This window comes from Sminthopsis crassicaudata, chromosome 1 (genome assembly GCF_048593235.1).
Source record: "Sminthopsis crassicaudata isolate SCR6 chromosome 1, ASM4859323v1, whole genome shotgun sequence".
Classification (NCBI taxonomy): Eukaryota; Metazoa; Chordata; class Mammalia; order Dasyuromorphia; family Dasyuridae; genus Sminthopsis; species Sminthopsis crassicaudata.
Window position 1 is genome coordinate 32811140 of NC_133617.1, and position 20958 is coordinate 32832097.

General features: G+C 41.4%; 1 protein-coding gene across 1 annotated transcript in view; it reads left to right on the forward strand.

Moving 5' to 3' along the window:
- MLXIP (MLX interacting protein) overlaps positions 1-20958 on the forward strand; it is a 66707-nt gene that overhangs the window by 25762 nt on the left and 19987 nt on the right. The window contains exons 2-11 of the mRNA XM_074298199.1: positions 11612-11718; positions 12253-12338; positions 12788-12877; positions 13318-13359; positions 14532-14703; positions 15640-15729; positions 16297-16388; positions 17139-17772; positions 18128-18234; positions 18465-18648. Of these exons, the coding sequence (XP_074154300.1) occupies positions 11612-11718; positions 12253-12338; positions 12788-12877; positions 13318-13359; positions 14532-14703; positions 15640-15729; positions 16297-16388; positions 17139-17772; positions 18128-18234; positions 18465-18648 (1604 nt within the window). The remainder of the gene's footprint in view (positions 1-11611; positions 11719-12252; positions 12339-12787; positions 12878-13317; positions 13360-14531; positions 14704-15639; positions 15730-16296; positions 16389-17138; positions 17773-18127; positions 18235-18464; positions 18649-20958) is intronic.

Below are 20958 nucleotides of genomic sequence, written 5' to 3' on the forward strand. Positions count from 1 at the left end.
ACTATCTAAAATTGAAAAGGTTTTGTCCAACAAATCTGTAGTGGTTAAAATTAGAAGGGAAATAGATAATGGGGGGAAGGGACAACATCTCTTCAGTAAGTTTTCTTTGATAAAGGGCTCATCCAAAATACTTATTCAAATCTATAAAATTTTGTCTTATTTCCCAATAGGTAAGCAGTCAAATGAAAAGAACAGGTGGTTTTTAAAAGAAAAAAGCTAAGCAATCAATACTCATGTGAAAAAGTGCTTCAAATCTAACACACATTAAATTAAATTGGAGGTTCTATTGCGTACCCACTACATTGGCAAAGATGACAAAAGAGGAAAATATATATTAGAGGGGCTGTGAGAAAACAGATAACAATGATCCCATTATTGGTGAAGATGTGGTTTGCCCAGCCATTTTGGAAAGGAATATGCAACTTTGCCCAAAGAATTAGTAAAGTAACCCGAGTATACTACTATTAGACCTTTACTTCAAAGAGAGCAAAGAAAGAGGGAAAAGCACTCATGTATAAAAATATTTATAGTTGCTCTTTCCTTAGTAGCCTCAAACTGGGAACTAAGGGGATGCCCACCTACAGTGATATGACTAAACAAATCTTGGTGTATGAGTACAATAAAATATTACTATGCCAAAAGAAATGATGAAATGTGCAGTGTCATAGAAAACTGGGAAGACCTCTATGAACTGATTCAGTAAAATGAGAATTCAGAACATACAATAACATGTTATAGAGGAAAAAGTCTAGTGAATGCAGTGATGAACTGTAAGCCCAGAGGACCAGGCTTGCACTCACTTTCTCTAAGAAGTTATGGACTCAAAATCTAGGAGAGAGATGTGCATATTTGGATATGGCTAATGTGAAATTTTGTTTTGCTGGATTACTTCTTTTTACTGTAAGAGCTTTGTTTTTTTGTTTTTGTTTTATTGATGAGATAATGGGAGGGAGAGGTGATCAATACTTGTAAAAATATATTTTGAAGAGTTAAAATAAACCTGGGAGACTTGAGTTGAACCTGGAAGTATTGGGGACATTGAAAAAGCCAGATTAGCTGATGTGACCCAATTCTATTTGTTATTAGCTGAAGGTGTTGAATTCCAAAATCAGGATTTTGGACTTTACTCATTTATTTATTTTTTAGAAGAATTTATTTTTATTTTTTAAGCAAAAGACCGCTTTGGGGAAAGGACATGGCTTATATATCTATTTATCCTAAGAATATCCCAACTTGACTGTGATCATTAAAGCATCTGTTAAGTATCTTCCAATGAATGGATACAAGCAAGCTCTTGTCATGGGCTCTTCTCTCTTCTCTTTATATTTTCTCCTTTGGTGATCTCAATTGTCATGAATTCAAGTATTATCTCCCTGTACATGACTCCAAATCTTCTCTAAGCAAAAACTCCCTCTGGTTTAGTTTCATGTTACCAATCGCCTATTGGACATCATCTGGCTGTCTCACACTCAGTATATTTAAAATAGGACTCATATTTCTCCCCAGAGCCAACTCTCAGATTTCCCTGTTTCTTTTGAGAGAGTACAAATTCCTTCTTAATGCCCGATTGTAAGTCATTTGTCAAGTCTGGTTGATTCTATATTTCTGCAACATCTCTCATGTCAGTTGACTTCTTTCCATTCCCACAGACCTCATCACTTGTCACCTAGTCAACTGTACTGCTTTCCTATTTAATCTCCAAGCTTCACACAACTGTACAATCAACACTCCTAAAGCACAGCTTTTGCCATGTCACATTTCCCCAGCTTCCCCTCTAAAAACCTTAGCAGGTCTCTATTATCTGATATGAAAAGATAAAATCCTTGATGTGGCATTTGAAATCCTTCACCATCTGATTCCTGTCTGTCTGTCTGTCTGTCTAATTTTTGGTAGTCTTCTCCTTGACCAACTCTGAGTTCCAGTCAAACTGGCCTCCCAGCTGGTATCCCACACAGTATTCCATCTCCCCTCCTGTGTGAAGGGCACTAACTCCCCTTACCTGTGCCATGGAGGAAGCCTGGCATTCTTCCAAATCACAGCTCAGGGGCTCTCTCTTCATCAAGAGGCCTTTCTGGATGTCTCCACCCTCCTTAGTTTTAAATGCTCTCTCAGTGTTGGTTTGTATTGCTTCATGTATAGTTTGTGTTTGCTTACACCTAGGCCTTATGCTGTATACCCCTAAAAAATATTTGTTCCTTGAGTATACAGGAACTATATATTTTTTTGTTGTTGTTTTGGTGTAGTACCTAGCATAGTCTCTGCTACATTATATATCTTTAATAAATGTTTGGACAATTAAATAGAAACACCCACTCTCCTCTGAAAAGAACACTGGATTTTCTAGGAACAGCAATATAGAAATCATTAAGAAAAGTTGAGAGGAGAACTGCATGACAGACAGTCTCATTTTACCAGTTGTGTTGGGGTATGTGGAGTACTTATTTTTATGTGTCTGGTGAGAATTCAGGGGAAAATCTCATTTGGACAGTAATCTCATCTGTAAATCTGAAAGATTTTTGGTCTTAAGTTTTATAAAGGTATGTTTTGTGGGTTTAATGATTCACTGAATGACATTTGACTCTTGGTTTTTTAGCCACTTGAAGCCTTAAGAGCCAAATTTAAAATCAAGGATTTGAGTGCTCTTATACATTTTTTTGAGTTGATGTTTTGAGAACTCCCAAATCAAAACTTGTTTTAAGCTATGACGGTTCTAGAGGGGACTTCTTTCTTCCCTGAGGCAGTAGAGGACAGAGGCTCCTTTTAGAAATCAATTCCTATAGTTGCCAGAGTTTTATTTTTAGGGTTGGGGGATGTGACAATGTTACTTTATCCTCTGAAATGTGTAAGCAGTTCAGATTTCTCTGGCTCTTGATCAGTGTAAGTAGCTTGCTTTGCCTTGGAATTAATTGCCTAATAGTAGTAATGATGTCTGGAGTTTATTTAGCACAGTTCTTCAAAGGGTCTCCCAGCTTTTTGCCACCTAATCATCATCTCTCCTCCCACCAGACTTGAGAGAGAGGCAGTCTGCAGGGAAACTAAAGCAGGGGTGTGGCTGTAAGTTTTGTTTTTGTTTCTTTTTTAAGGGACTTGACTAGAGATTCTTAGCAAATCTGCAGAGATACAACACTTATGTTAGACTGAGGGACCCTGCCTTTAGATTAATATTGCATTTGTAAAAATGGATAGTCTCTTAACTCCATTGCTTTACCTGATGTCTAAGACAAATTGGGGTTTGTTTCATATATTAAAATGTTAAAAGGAATATTTGAACCCAGTAATTATCACCTTTTTATTTCACTTAAAAATCTTTTTCTTTTCAATGCCAAAGGCATTGGATGTCTCATGTAGGCTCATTTCCCCCTTCTCTACCTTTTCTCGATTTTCTTTCTGAGCAGAAAGACCCTGTAAGAATCAGCATGGTGTTCTGACTCAAGAAGTACAACCAATAACAATTACTTTTAAATCCACAGACTTTAAAGTAGCAAATTAAATGAGAAATTTGTATGTACATGAGCACTTCTTACAGCATGATTTCTTAAATCCAAATATGTGTAGCCCACTCCAGTTATCAATCTTAACTTTCCAAATAAACTTTCCAATGACTAATGACACTTGTCTCTGATCCCACGGATTGTAGTACAAGAATACTGTCCCTGGAAGTTCCTTTTCCCCACATGTAGTCACGTATGGAAAGATGCCGAGGCCCCAGGACTCTGATTCCATCTCTTCTTGCTACAGCCATTTGTTAGGTTTAGGACATGGGTCTGCTATAGGCTCCAGCTTTTGTACAGCTAGAGAGGTGGCACTTGGATGCAGAGAATGGATTAGGCTGATCACCCACATTGGCTGAGAGAGCAGGCCAGCCAGCTCTGATCCTGATTTACGAGGTGAAGTGGGGCCCGCCCCCCAAGACTACAGACCTCCGAAGGGCGCTTCGCAGTTGTGACTTTGGTCTTGATGCCAGGCCCGAGAGCAGCACTGCTGGGACCCAGTGAGGTCCCTTCCAGTGAAAGGCTGAAGCGCCGTGTGTGGGTGTGGGAGCAAGGCCTTGAAATGCTGGCAGGCCTGTAGGGAGGAGGCCTGTGTGGGCCGGCCAAGGAGAGGTGGATTTGGAGAGGGCCAGAGACGCGGCAGTGATTCCGCTACACTTGCCCACGCTCCCCCTCAGCCTGGCTTTCTTCAATGAACCTTTGTCTTGACCATGGACTGTTAGTCTTGGCTCCTGACAGCCCGTAGAGTCCAGCCCCACTCCTGAAGAAAGGCCAAGGAAGATAGACTAGGCTGGGGCAGGGATATAGGGAGAGAGCCCAGTCTGGAGTCGGGGTCTGGGCTGGACGCTGGGCTTGGGGGCTTGAGGGAAAGTCATTTAATCCCTCTTGTAAATAAGGTCAGAAGTAGACCTGAAAGGCAAAAGTCATTGCGTCTCACCCCACATCTTACAGCTGTGCCTTCCAATTCTAAAAGTAACCCATTGTAAAGGCCCACTTAGCCTGCAGTGGCAAAGAAAGGATGCCATCTGGTGTCAGTTTAATCCAGCCATCTTACTGTACAGATGAGAAAACTGAGACCCAGAGACGTGGAGTTTTTTGCTCTTTGTAGTTAATATGTGGCAGAACCAAGATTTGAATTCAGATTTTCTTTCCGTTATCTCCTTGTGCCTCATACTTCTCTCTCCCTTCCTCTTGGGGACTTGAGAGTTAGACTCCAAAGCCATCTGCCTCCCTTTGCCTTTAATAGTAAGTTACTGGAATTGTCTGAAGCTGATTGAATCCAGCTCTTACTTCTGGCTCTGTATTCATTTTTAAAAATTGTTTCAACACATCTTACAAATGCCCAATGCTGGCCAGTTGAATTCTCTGTTATGTACAATCCCAGAAAAGTTACTTTTTTTTTTTTTTTTTTTTTTTTGAGGCTGGGGTTAAGTGACTCGCCCAGGGTCACACAGCTAGAAAGTGTCAAGTGTCTGAGATCAGATTTGAGCTCGGGTCCTCCTGAATTCAAGGCTGGTGCTTTATCCACTGCGCCACCTAGCTGCCCCCAAAGTTACTTTCTTAATAAGATTAATTCCCATGCACTGTGCCATCCAAGTAATTTTCTTCATTAGAATATTATGTCTCTGTCTTAAAAGGAGTTTGTAAGATATCTGGATCTTTCATTGATAGCAGAGAGGAAGACTTGAGATTGTAAACTGCATTTTAAGGAATTAATAAATTCTTATTTCTTGGGGGGGAGTAGGGGATGTTATGCTAGGGCAGTGTGAAAATGTTGCCTTCATGGAGGCAACTTATGTACTAATTGGTGACCTTGGAGACTGAGGGCCAGACTCACTGCTGGCTTTTGACCACTTTAAAGGCCAAGAATGTTTCTGGAATGTAGGCCTATGGGAGTATCAGCCTTGGCAGAGAGGGGAGCTGAAATAAGGGAGAAGGCGAAGATGACCCCCTATGGATGAGTGAAGATGGATTCTGTGAGTCCTTTGGAGCTCCTGGGGGCAGGGCAGGCATTTGCCTCAGCTGCTGTTGCCAGTTACAGGTGTTCCTGACCTAGAATTGCTTCTGGATTTGGGTAGACTAGAGACAGAATACTTGGTTCCAACTTCTCTATTGTCTTTAACCTTCTGCTGGTTTTGTTTTTGTTCTTGGTTTTTGTGCTGCACTTCATGTTCCTCCAGTTCCATAGACTGACTTTAGAGATGGATCCCAGGGTTTTTTTGGGAGGCATGGATACAATAGTGTCATCCTATACAAACAGTGACTGAAGAAACTTCCAGCAATCATCCAGATCAACCAATCCTTGAAAAAGACTTCCCATGGGCTCTCCAATAAGTGCCCCGCCATCTCTGCTTGTGGTCCTTTTTCTAAACGTTAGTTTAGACACTCTCATTTTCATTGTCGGGGGGCAGAAATCCTGGGGAAAGCTAGAAATCTAAAATTACCATGCACTTGTGTTGGCAGATACCTGCTAAATAATACATAAAACCTACCAGGATTGACTAGTGATGAAGTAGGACGTTTATATTGCCCGAACCACAGACCTCAGAGGTCACGTATTGTCCACCATGATCAGCCAAGGAAGGACCTCTTCACCCTGGGGCATTTGGGATGAGAGGGGAAATCTACCTTCTTCAAAATCTCATTTAATCTGCCTTCTTTCAGACTATTCAAATAAAATGAGGCCTGCCAGGAAGAATGTTGCCATTTATTTTATTCTACTTTTGAAAAACAATCCCTCTTGTCGTCACAGAGAGAACCGTGGTGACAACAAAGGGTAGAATTACTCTGCCAACTAGTGCAACCTTTAGACCTGTTATCCAAATGTGTCTCAGCTCTTCTTCCTGGAGGGAACGTAAGCATTCTGATACTCAGGGACATGCTGCTTCCCTCCCTAGTGTTGTTATTCTCAATATTTTCTTTTGGTGAGAAGGGCTTACTAAGGTTATAAGGCATGTGTTAAAGAGAAAATGCCCTATTAATGGAAGGAAAAAGACAGAAGGAGAGATAAGCTCACTTGGGCAGGGAGGGATTTTTTTTTTTAAATTAAAGTGTGTGCATTCTTATTTTTTTCACAGTAGTATTTTATTTTCCCAAATATGTGTAAAGATAGTTTTCATCATTTTTGTAAGACTTTGTGTTCCAATTTTTTCTCCTTCCCTTCCTTCTTCTCTCTCCAAGATAGCCAGAAACCCTATATAGTTATACACATACAGTACTTTTAAACATAATTCCATATTTGACATGTTGTGCAAGAAAAATTAGATCAAAGGGGGGAAAACATGAGGAAGAAAAAGCAAACAAACAAAAAGATGGGAAAATGCTATGTTTTGAATCACATTCAGTCTCTATAGTTCTCTTTCTGGATGCAGATGGCTCTCTCCATCACAAATCTGTGAGAAGATTGCTGTGAGAAGAGCTAATTCTGTCATGTTGATCATCATGTAATCTTGCTGTACAAGAACATTGTACAATGTTTTCCCAGTTCTGCTCATTTCACTCAGTATCAGTTCATGCAAGTCTTTCCAGGTTTTTCTGAAATCAGCTTGGTTATTATTTCTTATAGAATATTACATTCGTATACTATAATTTATTCAGCCATTCTCCAACTGATGGGCATCTACTTAATTTCCAATTCCTTGACACTATAAAAAGGGCTACAAACATTTTTGTACATGTGGGTCCTGGGAGTTTTCATTTGGGGGTGGTCTCTCTTAGGAGGTGATTGGTATTTTCTTTTCATTTCTATTTTACTCTCTGGTTCGAGAATATCAGGGCAGTTTTTGTTAATAATTTCTTGAAAGAAGATGAATAAGCTTGTTTTTTGATCATGGCTTTCAGGTAGTCCAATAATGTATAAATGATTTCTCCTGACTGTTTTCCAGGTCAGTTATTTTTCAGTGGAAATAAATATATCATTTCTCCTCCTCCTTTCTCCTTCTCCCTCTTCTTCCTTTTCTTACTTCTCCTCCTTCATTACCACCGGCTATTGTTTCTGTCTCTTCTTTTGACTTTTGTTTTATTTCATGGAGTTATTAGCTTTACTCACTCATTCTAATTTTTAAGGAATTTTCTTCAGTAGCATTTATACCTTCTCCATGTGGCTATTTCTGCTTTTTAAAGGGTTCTTTTCTTCATTGGACTTTTTTTCCCCCAAATTTTATTTATTTATTTATTTTTCTTCCTTATATATATTTTTTTTCCCCTCTTCATTGGATTTTTGGGTGGTTCTATTTTTTAAACATGTTTTTTCATTATTTTTGTGTATGCTTCTTTACCTTTTTCGTGAAATTTTCTTGCATTACTCACTTTTCCTAAATTTCACTCCATCTATCTCATTTAGTTTTTAAAATCCTTTTTGGAGCTCTTCCAGGAATTCTTTTGGAGTCTGAGATCAATTTACATTTTTCTTTTAAAGTTTTGGCTCTAGCAGTTTTGACTTTTGTCTTCTTCTGAGTATGTGTTTTGACCTTCCATGTCATCACAGTAACTTTCTATGGTTAGGTGTTTTTTGTTGTTGTTGCTTATTTTTCTAGGCTATTTTTTACATGTAAATTTATGTAAAAGTGGTCTCTGCTCCAGGATGGAAGGTGCAGTGTCCTTAAGCTTCAGTGTTTTTTGGTAGTTATTTTCAGAATTCGTACTGAGAGTTTGTAAGTTTCTAGTTCTTTCAAGGTGGTATGACCTAAGGAGAGATGTTTTTAGTACTTTACTGGCCTGCTTTCTGGTCTGTGATTGACCTCATACACTCTTTTTTGCCTTAGAACTGTGACCATGGTCCTTGCTTCCCTGAGGCAAGAAGTTTTGATGTTCCTAGTGACTCTTGCTTTGGGACTGTAACATAGGACTGTGACCTGGAATGCATCAGTCTTGTACCCAGTGCCAGCAGAGAGTCTCCTTCTGACCAGTTGTCAATCTTCTTTACTATCTGTGGGCTCAGCTCTGGAAACTACTGCTGCTGCTACTGATTCAGTTGCCCCTAAAACCTGCTGCTGGAGTTTGCTGGGGCCCAGCTTTCTCTGGACTGTACTTTATTCTCACCCTGGCCTTTCTTCACAACCTCCCAAGTTGTTTTTAGGAAAATGTTGCAACATGGTTTTTTGTGCGTTCTGCCCCTCTGGAATTCTTTTTGAGGTGTTTTTAAAGTTGTTTGGAGGGAAATTTGGAAGAGCTTAGGTTAGTCCCTGCCTTCTCTTCATCCCTATGACCCTGCCCCTGCAACATCTCTTTTTCTATTTCTTTCTTAAATCAACAGAACAGTAAATCTAATGTTGATTTGTAGTGTCTACACTTCTCTGAGTTGTAAATACACTCTTGAGAATAACATTGGGAGCCAGAGTAAGAAATAGCTTCCGTACTCCTTGTATGTACTGTACTGGGGAAAGGTGGTTTGTGTATGGGTTAAATAATTTCTGGATCAAACCAGTTCCAATAGATCAGTAATGAACTGAACCAGCTACACCCAGCGAAAGAACTCTGGGAGATGGCTATGTACCACTACATAGAATTCCCAATCCCTCTAATTTTGTCCGCCTGCATTTCTGATTTCCTTCACAGGCTAATTGTACACTGTTTCAAAGTCCAATTCTTTTTGGATAGCAAAATAACTGTTTGGACATGTATACATGTATTGTATTTAACTTATTAGTGATATATAAGAATGCTGATGACTTATGTGGGTTTATTTTGTTGTATCCTGCAACTTTGCTAAAGGTGTGGATTGTTTCTTTTTTTCTTTTTTTTTTTTTTTTTAATTTTTTTTTTATTATATATATATATATATATATATATATATATATATTTTATAATATTATCCCTTGTATTCATTTTTCCAAATTACCCCCCCTCCCTCTATTCCCTCCCCCCGACGACAGGCAATACCATACATTTTACATGTGTTACAATATAGTCTAGGTACAATACATGTGTGTGAATATCATTTTCTTGTTGCACAATAAACATTAGAATCCGAAGGTACATGCAACCTGGGCAGACAGATATTAGTGCTAACAATTTACATTCCCCTCCCAGTGTTTCTTCTCTGGGTGTAGCTACTTCTGTCCATCATTGATCAACTGGAAGTGAGTTGGATCTTCTTTATGTTGAAGATTTCCACGTCCATCAGAATACATCCTCATACAGTATTGTTGTTGAAGTGTACAGTGATCTTCTGGTTCTGCTCATTTCACTCAGCATCAGTTGATGTAAGTCTCTCCAGGCCTCTCTGTATTCCTCCTGCTGGTCATTTCTTACCGAGCAATAATATTCCATAACCTTCATATACCACAATTTACCCAACCATTCTCCAACTGATGGACATCCATTCATCTTCCAGTTTCTAGCTACAACAAAAAGAGCTGGGTGTGGATTGTTTCTTATAGCTTTTTAATAGAATCTCTGGGGTTCTCTAAATTTGTATTTAACTTATACTTTAACATATTTAACATGTATTGGTCAACCTGCCATCTGGGGGAGGGGGGAGGGGAAGGAGGGGAAAAGTTGGAACAAAAGGTTTTGCAATTGTCGATGCTGAAAAATTACCCATGCATATAATTGGTAAATAAAAAGCTATAATAAAAAATAATAATTTCTGGACCATTTCAACTAGAAAGAATCTGCTCCAAAAATGTTCTTTCCAGAGAAAGATTTCTGAATCTAGAGAAGTGAAGGGATTTTTCCACCATAGTTAAATAGAAATAGATCCCTAGATGAAAACTTCCTGGAATATTAGTCGAATTCCAGAGCTCCTAGATCAAGGAGAAAATGCCGCAAGCAAACAAAAAAGCAGTTCAAATATTGTGGAGCAGAGTCAGGATAACACCTCAATGCCAGGCACTGTGTTACATCCTGAAATATTAAAACAATAAAAACATCTCTGTTCTCAAATTTACATTTTAATTTTAATAGAGAAGTTGTTCAGTATACATTAATCTGGCATGGTTCATCAGCAGTCCAAGTGTCTAATATGTTTGAGGTACATTTTTCTGGGAAGAGGAGGCTGAAGGGAAAACTAAAGATTCTTAAATAGGGCTTGGTCTTGCTATTTACTGTTAGTCTTTTCCTCTGGATACCAGATGAATGGTTCTCTCAGAAGAGTAGGGTCATGAAGGATATTTTCCTGAATGATCAGTAGTTAATAATCTTCATGAATGATCAAGAATTACTACTCTGGGCATTTATAGGGTCAGGGAAAAAGTATTTTAAAATATATTTGTATTTTAATATATTAAAAACATGCAGTATATATAACATATTTAAACATAGTGATATATTTAAATACATAATGTATTTTAAATATATTTACATACCTCCAAATATATGTTTGTTGCCTCCATCTGGGAGTTATTCCATCAGAGTCTTGCCATCAGTAGTCTAGTTCTCTGAGAAGTATTTCTCTCACAATTGGAGGTGAAATTTTCGAATAATGATTGGCTTTACCACTCCTAATTTGTTCCTCTTATGTTCTTATCTGATTTCGGTTCTTTTGAGGGGGGGTAGTAATTTTTACATAGGGTCTACAATAGAAACTGAGCTCCCAAATACAGTCAGTGTTCATGAGTAAGTCATTTTAAGATAAAACACTGAATATCACTTTTTTTCCTGGCCATGTTCAAGCAGGCAGAACAGCTGGAATTGGCTTTCCTAAGTGTTTGGGAAAAGGGTGTTCTGGGATCCCATGGGTGCCATTCAATGGATGGTGTTGAATGAAGAGATTTTGCTCATATTTCTCTTGCCTTTCTCTTCCTCATGTATCAGACAGTAGGAAAAACATCTGTATTTGAGAAGTGACACTTGTGGCCCGGGGCTCAGTGAGCTTTCTTTTGCTTTGTTCCTCCTTGGTTTGTATGTGGAACCATAAATAGCAGAATGAATGACCTAGGGGAATATCGATGCGTTAGAAATCCACATAGGCAGACCTCGGGTGATGGGGCCCCGGGCAGTGCCCCCCTCAGTGGTCAGAATCGGAGCTTGCAGGAAGGGTCACAGTCCAGGCCAGTATTGGGACTTATGGTCATGGAGGGGATTGGGGTTTCATGACCTGGAAGGGTAGCTTTTGGCAACCTTCTGATTGGCTTCCACGAAATCGCCGAAGTCATTGAGTTCTTGCTTTTGCTTTTCAGTGGGAAACTGGTATCTCCGAAGTGGAAGAACTTCAAGGGGCTAAAGCTGCAGTGGAGAGACAAGATCCGGCTGAACAACGCCATCTGGCGGGCGTGGTACATGCAGTGTAAGTGACCTCCCAGCCCAGGCCCAAGGCCTTCTTAGGAGAGGAGAGCAGGACGGTTCTGGCAGGTGTCAGGTCCCTCCATCCAAAATCTCACGTAGAAGAAGCCCAGGGGGACATTGTGTGTACAGAGGGTGATCCCTGGAAATGAGACGACCAGGGCTAAACTTCCGTTTTCTGGGTTGAGCAGCATGTGTCTGCAGGTAAAACCAAGGCACGAGGGGAAGCCGAGCAGGTGAGGGCAGATGCCATTCCTAGCTCTTATACAGCGCGGATCCTGGCCTTCAGTTGATCTGATAATTTGGAGACTAGAGCCTAGCAGTACATTTGTGTCACACGGGTGGGTTCTCAAATAAGCTTCTCTGCCCTGGGAATATTTTTAGGCATTTTCCCCCTAATCTCTACCTCTTTTGCCTCTCCAGGTTTCACAGAAAGATAGCCAAAGATAGCCACGGGGGGAATCTGGGTCCAGACCAGATGGGAGGGATCAGGCTGAAGTCTTAGGTGGAGTTACAGTCCTTCCCTTCTTCCTCCTAGACTTGGAGAAACGGAAGAATCCCGTGTGCCACTTTGTGACTCCCTTGGATGGCTCTGTGGAGGTGGATGAGCATCGCCGGCCAGAGGTGCCTGGAAAAGATTGTCTTTTAGGGAATATGAGGGAGTGGGGGCACTCGTGCACTAAGTACATGGACATCTCTGAATTGATTCTTGTTTCTTTAGAACCTATCTGATTTTAAGAGTTGAAAGGAGTATTCACTTGTTGTTCTATAAGCACTTAACTAAATCTTCTATTCACTCACTTCAGTGCCTTTTTTTAAAAGCTCTTTCTGGGCACCTCAAGTTTGGTAGGACCTGAATAGAAGTACAAAGCCATAACTTCACCTTTCAATTCTTAAGGGCTTTTGTGGCCTGAGAGAATCAGAGGTACCCTGTGAGTGTGAAATATTATTGTGGCCAAGGGACAGGTACTCAGCCTCCCTCTTTTGTCCTTTATAGGGCATGTCTTATCTTAACACTGATAGAAGGAATCATTTCTGCCTCTGAGATGTCCTTTCCCTTTTCCACATTCCAGGCCATCACCACAGAAGGGAAGTACTGGAAACGTCGAATTGAGATTGTGATCAGGGAATATCACAAGTGGAGAACGTACTTCAAAAAAAGGGTATATGTCCCTGGAACTAGAGAGCCCTGAATCCCAGCTGCTAGAGCATAGACTGACAGTGGACTGTGACAGATGTTTATGGGCTCCCGACACTTTTTCCAAATCTTTAAACCAACAAATGGATTCTTATTCATTCCACCTTGCTCATCTTTTCCTTGTTATCTGTTATTATTCCTTGAACCAGTAAAGAACCAATAGCTTTCCAAAGTTTGGTTTGGAAAACACTAGCTAAGCAGAGCAATTTATGTGGTGCTAAGGCCTGTTTGGGCTAGCACGATCCTCCTGGGCCCCATGCTTTGGTTCTGCAGTCTCCCAGCTCTCTCTCCCAGAGAAAGTTACGATTGACTGTCTTATAAAGAGAGAAGCAATCTCAGTGACACAGCAACACACCCTGCTCCCGTGTAAGGTCTTTGGTAACTTGGGTGTCCCTTTCCTCACAGCTACAGAAGCACAAGGACGAGGATCTATCCAGCTTGGTTCGGGTGAGTATAGAGCCTGCCTAGAGCACTGTTCAGGCCAGTTACTCTTTAAGCCACTTTTGACTGAGACAAGAGTGAATTACATGGCTTGGCATGGGGCACCATAGCAGGAGGTATTTTGTGAATGGAACAAATTCCTGCTTGTTAATAGAAAGAATTGTGAGGAAATTGGTTTACAAATTAGAGAATATTATATAAAGGCTGGAGCAGAATCTATTATGCTTCAGGTGAAGTCAAAAAAGCAGGAGTAGCCATCCTCATCTCAGATCAAGAAAAAGCAAAAATTGCTCTTATTAAAAGAGATAAGGAGGGAAACTATATCTTGCGAAAGGGTAGCATAAACAATGAAGCCATATCAATACTAAACTTATGCACCAAGTGGTAGAGCATCTAACTTTCTAAAGGAAAAGTTAAGAGTTGCAAGAAGAAATAGACAGCAAAACTATAATAGTGGGAGATCTCAACCTTGTACTCTCAGAATTAGAAAAATCAAACCACACAACAAATAAGAAAAATTAAAGAGATAAGTAGAATATTTCAAAATATTATATAAATATGAATTGTTGGTGTTTTTATTGTCATCATTGCCAGGCTACTTGCTCTTTTTAAAACAGGAGCCAGAAAATCAAAATTTGTCTGGAAGCAGCTAGGTAGTGCAGTGGATGAAGCTGAGTTCAAATTTAACTTTGGACACTTGCTAGTTTTGTGACCCTAGGCATGTAATTTAATCTCTACCTGTCTCAGTTTCCTGAGATGTAAAATGGGGATAATAACAATCCCTATCTCCCAGGATTGTGATAGGGATCAAATGAGATAAGATTTTTAAAATGCTTAGTACACAGTGCCTGACACTAAATATCTATTTATTGACTTTCTTCCAACTTAAAAGAACAGTCTTGGGGCAACTAGGTTGTGCTGTGGATAGAGCACCAGCATTGAAGTCAGGGTGATCTGAGTTCAAATCTGGTCTCAGACACTTAACACTTCCTGGATGTGTAACCCTGGGCAAGTCACTTAACCCCAATTGCCTCAGGGGGAAAAAGAGGGTCTTTATCAGCAGCTTTTGTCTTATACTCTTAGGGTAACTAGATGAGGCCCCACATAGTTAAGAATTCAGGGTTATATTTTCTTTTTTTTTTTTCTTTTATATATATTTTTGCCTCCTATGGGGCTAGGATGATGACCTGCTTTTCTGGCATAAGAGTGGGGATGGGTGGGACACCCCAGTGCCCATGGAAGAAGATCCACTCTTGGACACAGACATGCTCATGTCAGAATTCAGTGATACCCTCTTTTCCACTCTTTCATCGCATCAGCCAGTGGCCTGGCCCAACCCACGTGAAATAGGTAATTTCAGTCTGTTTGTGTCCCTAGTGGCAGAGGATTTTACTTATTTCCCTTCAATCTCAGTCTTTCCATTCCTAGTACAGTTTCTGAACTTTGCCTCGCTTCCCCAATGTCTCTCTAGTGGTATTGCCTAACTGTTTTGAAGTTGGCATTTTGGAGATTGGGAAGTATTTGTTTGTCACTGCCATTAGAGACTGAATACTGAGCTAGATGGGCAATGGGATTGATCCCCTGTGGCACTTCTGCTGTTAAGTTCAGTTCATCAAACATTTAGTGAGTTCTGGCTGTAAGGTGCTGAGAATACACGGGTAAAGATGGATTATCCCTTCCTCTAAGGAGCTCTCATTCTACTGGAAATTATCTTAAGACCAATGTGCTTAACTATCAGTGATTATGCTATTTTATTTGTCCAGGAGAACTTAAAGCAAATCTTTACTATATTCTTTGGCCCTCGGGGATTTGATATCATACCTTTTTTCTGCCAACCTTTTTTATTGGACATGGGCTGAGAAACAGAACTTGGGGGAGTCTCAGCTGTATTGGGCTAAACCTAGTAGTTCAGTATTGATATAATGAGTCCTTGGGATTGGGAGCTCTTCAGGCTGCCTAGAGGGGGCATACCCAGTCTGGTTTGGAAACAGAGGTGAAAGCTCCTTTGTTCCTCAAAGTAGGGTTGTTGTAGCCCCTGCACTTCTAGCCTAAGTGTGATAGGGAAACCCAAAATTTGCAAACAATATAAAGAGTAACTCATGCTCTAGTGAAAACAAAGCATATTTTTGAAGAAAGCTGTTTACTACCTCACTTTTTATGGGGATGGCTCAGGACCACAGAAGTGTATCCTAACATTGTTGGTTGTTTCTCCAGTCTTTTCTACGCTATTGTTCCATTGACTGAGCAGACCGACTGAGCTCCTTTCTCTTCTCTGCCTCCTTGTAGCACATTTGGGAAATGCTGACATGATCCAGCCGGGGCTAATTCCTCTACAACCAAACTTTGACTTCATGGACACATTTGAACCTTTCCAGGGTAAGCCCCTTCAAATCACGGTCACACCTCTCTTTGTAATTCCCAGAGGAGCCAAATAAGTGGTTAAGTACTCTGGACTTAAACTAAGTGAAAACTAAGGTGACTTTGTGCTGTTCATAAGCAACAGTGGGCACGCTGTATTAGACCTTTTGCAATGGTAGTGAGGGGGAGAAGATGTGTGTCTGGCCTTGGCTGAGCCTTGGCTGCTGTCCTTAGCTTGGGCTGTGGACAGTTCTCCATCTGTGCAGCAGAGGGCACTGGTGACAATCCTAGCCTAGCTGGGATGTCTCAAGCCCTTGATCCTCAGACCTGAAGAGCTATTGAACTGTGGGGTTGTGGGAGTTGTTCTGAGCGAGTTTTGGTGGGCTGTCAGGAACTGGGTCCATAATAAGAAAACTGTTCCAGAAGAAGAGTGAGTCCCAGCAAGAGCGAGCAGTTTCTGCCTCTGTTACCACTCTCTGGGTGAGGGAAGACACCTAGCATTGCTGAATCCACAGGCACCTCTTTTTCTGTTCAAAGCCTGTCTAGGGGCTTTGGGACTTAAAGGGCCCTGATCTTGTCTTTCAGACCTATTCTCGTCCAGCCGCTCCATCTTCGGCCCTACGCTTGCTGGACCTGCTCCTTCAACTGCAACAGACCCCAGTAGTCCACCAGCGCAAGTAAGGGTGTCCGTTTCTAGGAATTTATCTCCAGGCTTGTGCGAGGGGCATGGCCATTGTGACTGATTTATAAATAAGAAAATTATTATAAACCTTCCTTTTTGGCTCTGGAATAAGTGTGTGAGGTGGAATGCAGAGTTTAATCCTACCTCAAGTTTGGGAATACTTGTAAGGATACTCTTGTTTATACGTTTTCATACTTTACAGGAGACCTGAGCTAAAAATGTCTTGAATGTTCAGAAGATGTGGGTTCGAACTGTTTATTTCTTTCCCTTTCTTTTGACCCCTTTCTGGTCTAATCTAGGGTGAAGCTTATCTTAAAAGGATGGGTTGTGAAATCGTTATATGTCATTCCCAAGCTTGGAAATGTGGGAGATCTGTAGCTCCAGATAGACACCAGTGCCCCTAGAAGGCCCCATGTGTCACTGTAAACCGTGGTTCTCCCATCTCGTAAAGGATTTGTGGGGAACTCTGATCTTCAAAGTGTGAAGACCCTCCATAACTGTGGAAGTGTTCGTGTTGTCGTGGCTTTCTGTCCTGGCTCCATTTGGGAGGCCAATCTCTGTTGGGAGCATCTGGAAAAATGCAGAGAGGCATTACTCCCCTAGATTTTCAGATATCTTCACCTTTGTTCTCTCATTGGAATTGAGCCCTTTGGGGTCTCAGTTTGGATTCTCGGTGCTTACATTGTGTTAGAAACTGATGAGGAACAATTCTTAAATTCTGATATTCTCTCCTTTTTTTCCTTAGGGGCCTGCCCTGTCAGCCAGTACTCTGCCCACTGTGAGCCTCCCTGACAGCCTCATTGTCCCAGCGGGGCCATCCTCCCTAAGCCCCACAGAAAGGCGCAGCTGTGAGCGTGGGCCCCGACTCGGAGGCTATGGCCCGGCCACAGACTATGATAGCCCTGAGCCACCATTGAGTGGCGCACAGACTTTCCTCCCAGTGTTTCCAGGTTCTCTGCTCTCTCCTAGCCCAGCACCAACACCATCTTCACCTGAAATGCCATTAGTGCCCCCTCCAGTGGCCACTTTGAATGCCCAGGCTCCATCTGCTTTTCTGCAGCCACAGAAATTTGGAGTTGGCAAGTCATCTTCAGTCATCACCCACACAGCTTCGGCTACCTTCACCCATGATGCCTCTGCAACCACTTTTAGCCAGAGCCAGGGCCTTGTGCTAACGGCACAACAGCCAGCCCCACCAGGACCGCCCTGTAACTTGACAGTGCCTCCAGCAGTTGGGCCAACCCAATCTCGCCTGACTTTTGTCTACCTTAAATCTATGCCCTTGGCTAGTGGGCGGGCCAAGCAGCCCCCTAAAATAGTGCCTGCTCCAAAACCTGAGCCTGTGTCCTTGCTCTTAAAGAATGCTTATATCACCCCAGGTAAGTAAGGTAGATAATTTAATGGGTGATGTTCTTGACCCCCCCATAAATGGGGCAGGAAGAAGTAGTCTTTTGATCCTATTTTTTCTGCCTTTTATAATTTGTTTGGGTTTGTGAGGTGCTTGTTGGGAGCACAGGGTAATGGCTTAAGAAATTTGGGGGTTCTTGGGAGCTACCTTCTTGAGCCTTCTCTTGGGAAGGGATCCTTCAAGTGTGGGAGATTGACAGGGCTTGTTGGTTTTGTGCCCTTGGCATGGGCAGTAACTGAAGGGCTTGGTACCTCTTCCCATGCTAGTCCTTGCTGTCCCTGTTGTGCTCTGAGAGCCTTTGCCCTAATCTCTTCCTCGTTCTTCAGCTGCCTTTTCAGGACAACCCCAAGCAGTGATTGTGACCCCTGGTCCTCTGAAAAGAGAAGGGGTGCTGACCTCTACCATGTCCCAGCCCAATGTGGTCATCACCAGGGTAAGGAAAGCAAGGTCTCCTCGTCCTGGGAGAGGAGGGCACTGGGCACTGGATGCCGGGGGTTCTCTTGTTACTCTTGAGATCTCCCTTTTCCGCTCCAGAATCACTAGGTCCCTTGCCATGAGAACTAATACATCTTTCCCTCTCTTGCATGCAGTTGGCAGCAGGCAGCAAACTGGTCTGAATCCTGCGTCTTTAGATAAGTAATGCCCATCTCACTGTTGTGGCAGGCTCCTGGCGTCCCAGAGTTCCATAGTGGTGTCTTGGTTGCTGCAGACCTTGGCCATGCTACTAGTAGCCAGCCATCCCCAGCCTCCCGGCTCTTCTCCCCAAGTGCTGTGCAAGACTCCTTAGTGAAGGGTGAACAGATCTCTCTGCATGGAAGTGCTTCCCAGATTGCCTCTCCATCTTCCAGTGAGTATTTAATTTTAGAGGGAGCAAACACCTTAAGTTATGGGTAATATTTCTCTGATTTGACAATGTCTAATACTTCTCTGTAAGTTTAGGTAAGATACAATTCTTACCCTCGTAGAGTTTAGCCATAATACCCTATAACATGTAATACAGTCATACATAGTCAATGCCTTAGAGAGCTCTAAGAGTGGATTGTGAAGTCCAAGGGATGGTGGTAGAGGAAGCGTGCCAAGGGGCAAGAAGCATGGCACTTTGGTGGTCCTTCCTCGTAGAGATGAAGGGGGCATTTGAAGGAAGTCCAGGCATAGGGGATGAAGGTCAGGAAAGAAGGAGAAAAGTGCAGGGCTATCTGAGGCACTTCTGATATACCTTAGTACAGCAGACCTTGGGCAAATCAGTTACGGTCCTTGTTTGTGAAGTAGGAGGAGTGGACTGGATGTTCTCTCAAGTCCTGAATGGCTCTAGCTCTTTGATCTTAAAGCATTAAAAGAAGACTGGAAAAGTTGGTCTAGATTGTAGCACTTTCAATGCCAAGAAAGTTAGTAGGTGGGGAAATAGGGAGCCACTGGACATTACTGAGCAGAAGCATACTGAGCAGAGCTAAGTATAAAGGTGACTAGGGGCTTCTTTCTCCTAATTCCAGTCTTCCTCTCCCTTACTTCTTACCACGTGGTCTTCAGTCCCTGCTGTTCCATGAAGAAGACATTTCATTTCTTGGTTCTGAACATTTTCTCTGGTGGTTTCCTCATGCCTAAAATGCTTCTCTCACTTCCTTCAAAAGTCATAGAAAATCCCACCTTCTATAGAAAGCCTTTCCCAACCCCACTGAATTCTATTGCCTTTCCTTTGTTAATGATTTCCTTTTTCTCCTGAATATAACTTGCTTTGTATATATTTGTTTACAGTGGTTGGCACTTAATAAATTTTGACTGATGGACTAACTTATTGGAGAGAGGAAAAAGCTTTCTTTTAGGAAGCTGTTATCTGCCTGTCAGTAATTCCTTCTACAGTATACCTGACCTGATCATATAGCTTTGACTTCAAGATCTCTGTAGCTCCCTCACAAAGCAGCCAGTTCCATTTTTGGACACCTCAAATTACCAGGAAGTTGTTCCTAAATACCACACCTAAATCTGCCTCTCAGCTGTTTCCAACTCTGTGCACCTCATTTGTTATTTAGGGCTGAGCAGCAGTTTGAGCTATGGGACGGTTTCTCTTCCACTACTTCAGCAGATAGCTAGCTTATTCTCTCATGTTTTTTTCCCCATATTTTTAGTTCTTTCCACACATCCTTATGTAGCATGATCCTCTGATCCTTCACTATCTTGTTAGCCTTCTTCTAAATCAGGAGTTCTTGACACTTTTTGTGTCATGTACCCCTCTCAAAAATCTTAGGAAGCCTATGTTATTCCCCTGCTCAGAGTAATCTTCTATTAAAGAAAATATTAATATTTACAAAATGAAATAAAAGAGCATCTGGCTTTCTCCTTTCCTACAAACAAAAAAATGGAGTCTCTCCTAAAGGAAATCCTGGGGGGATATATTTGTGTTTCAGTTAAAGTAAGGGGTTAAGGCTCTTAGATTCCGAATTGAAACATCAGAAAAGAATGTTTCCAAAAATAGAGCAGAATTGTGAATCTCTACTGCATTTATCTCTTGCTTTTTTTAAATTTTTTTTAAAGAATATGATGGATTCTATACATTACTTTCAAATTGTCCTGCTTGTCTTTTCTCCCTTTTGAACAACCTTCTGTTCTCTTTTGTGCATTTAAAAAATGTTACATTGTCCCCTTTTTTGACTTTAGTATTGCCGAGGTCCCTTTCTTCAACATTCTTCTTCCTTCCTCCCATTTACAAGTTTAGAGAAAGAAAAAATTCTTTGTAAAAAATAAGCAGGGACAAAACAGATCCTTTAAATGGCCGGGCCCCAAATGGTGTTTTTCTGAACCTTGCATTCATCATGTCTCTTTCAAGAGGCAGATAACTTAACTTAATGGAATCAAAATAACATTCCATTTTCTTGGCATACCAATTTGTTCAACCATCTTAAGAGATAATCCAAGGTATCCCCATAGATTCTAATTCTTTTCTGTCTCCTTCACTCCTACCCCATCCCCAACTTTTCAGGATGTGCTTTTATTATCCTTTCCATCCCTGCCCCCAGTCTCCATTTATTTCCTTATTGAGATTACTATATGTCTATACCAAACTATTTTTGTGTGTCTATTTCAGGTAAAAGTAAAGTTCATTTGATCACCTTACTCCTTTCAAACCTCTTACTTCATGTTTGTGTGCCTCTCTTCTATCTGC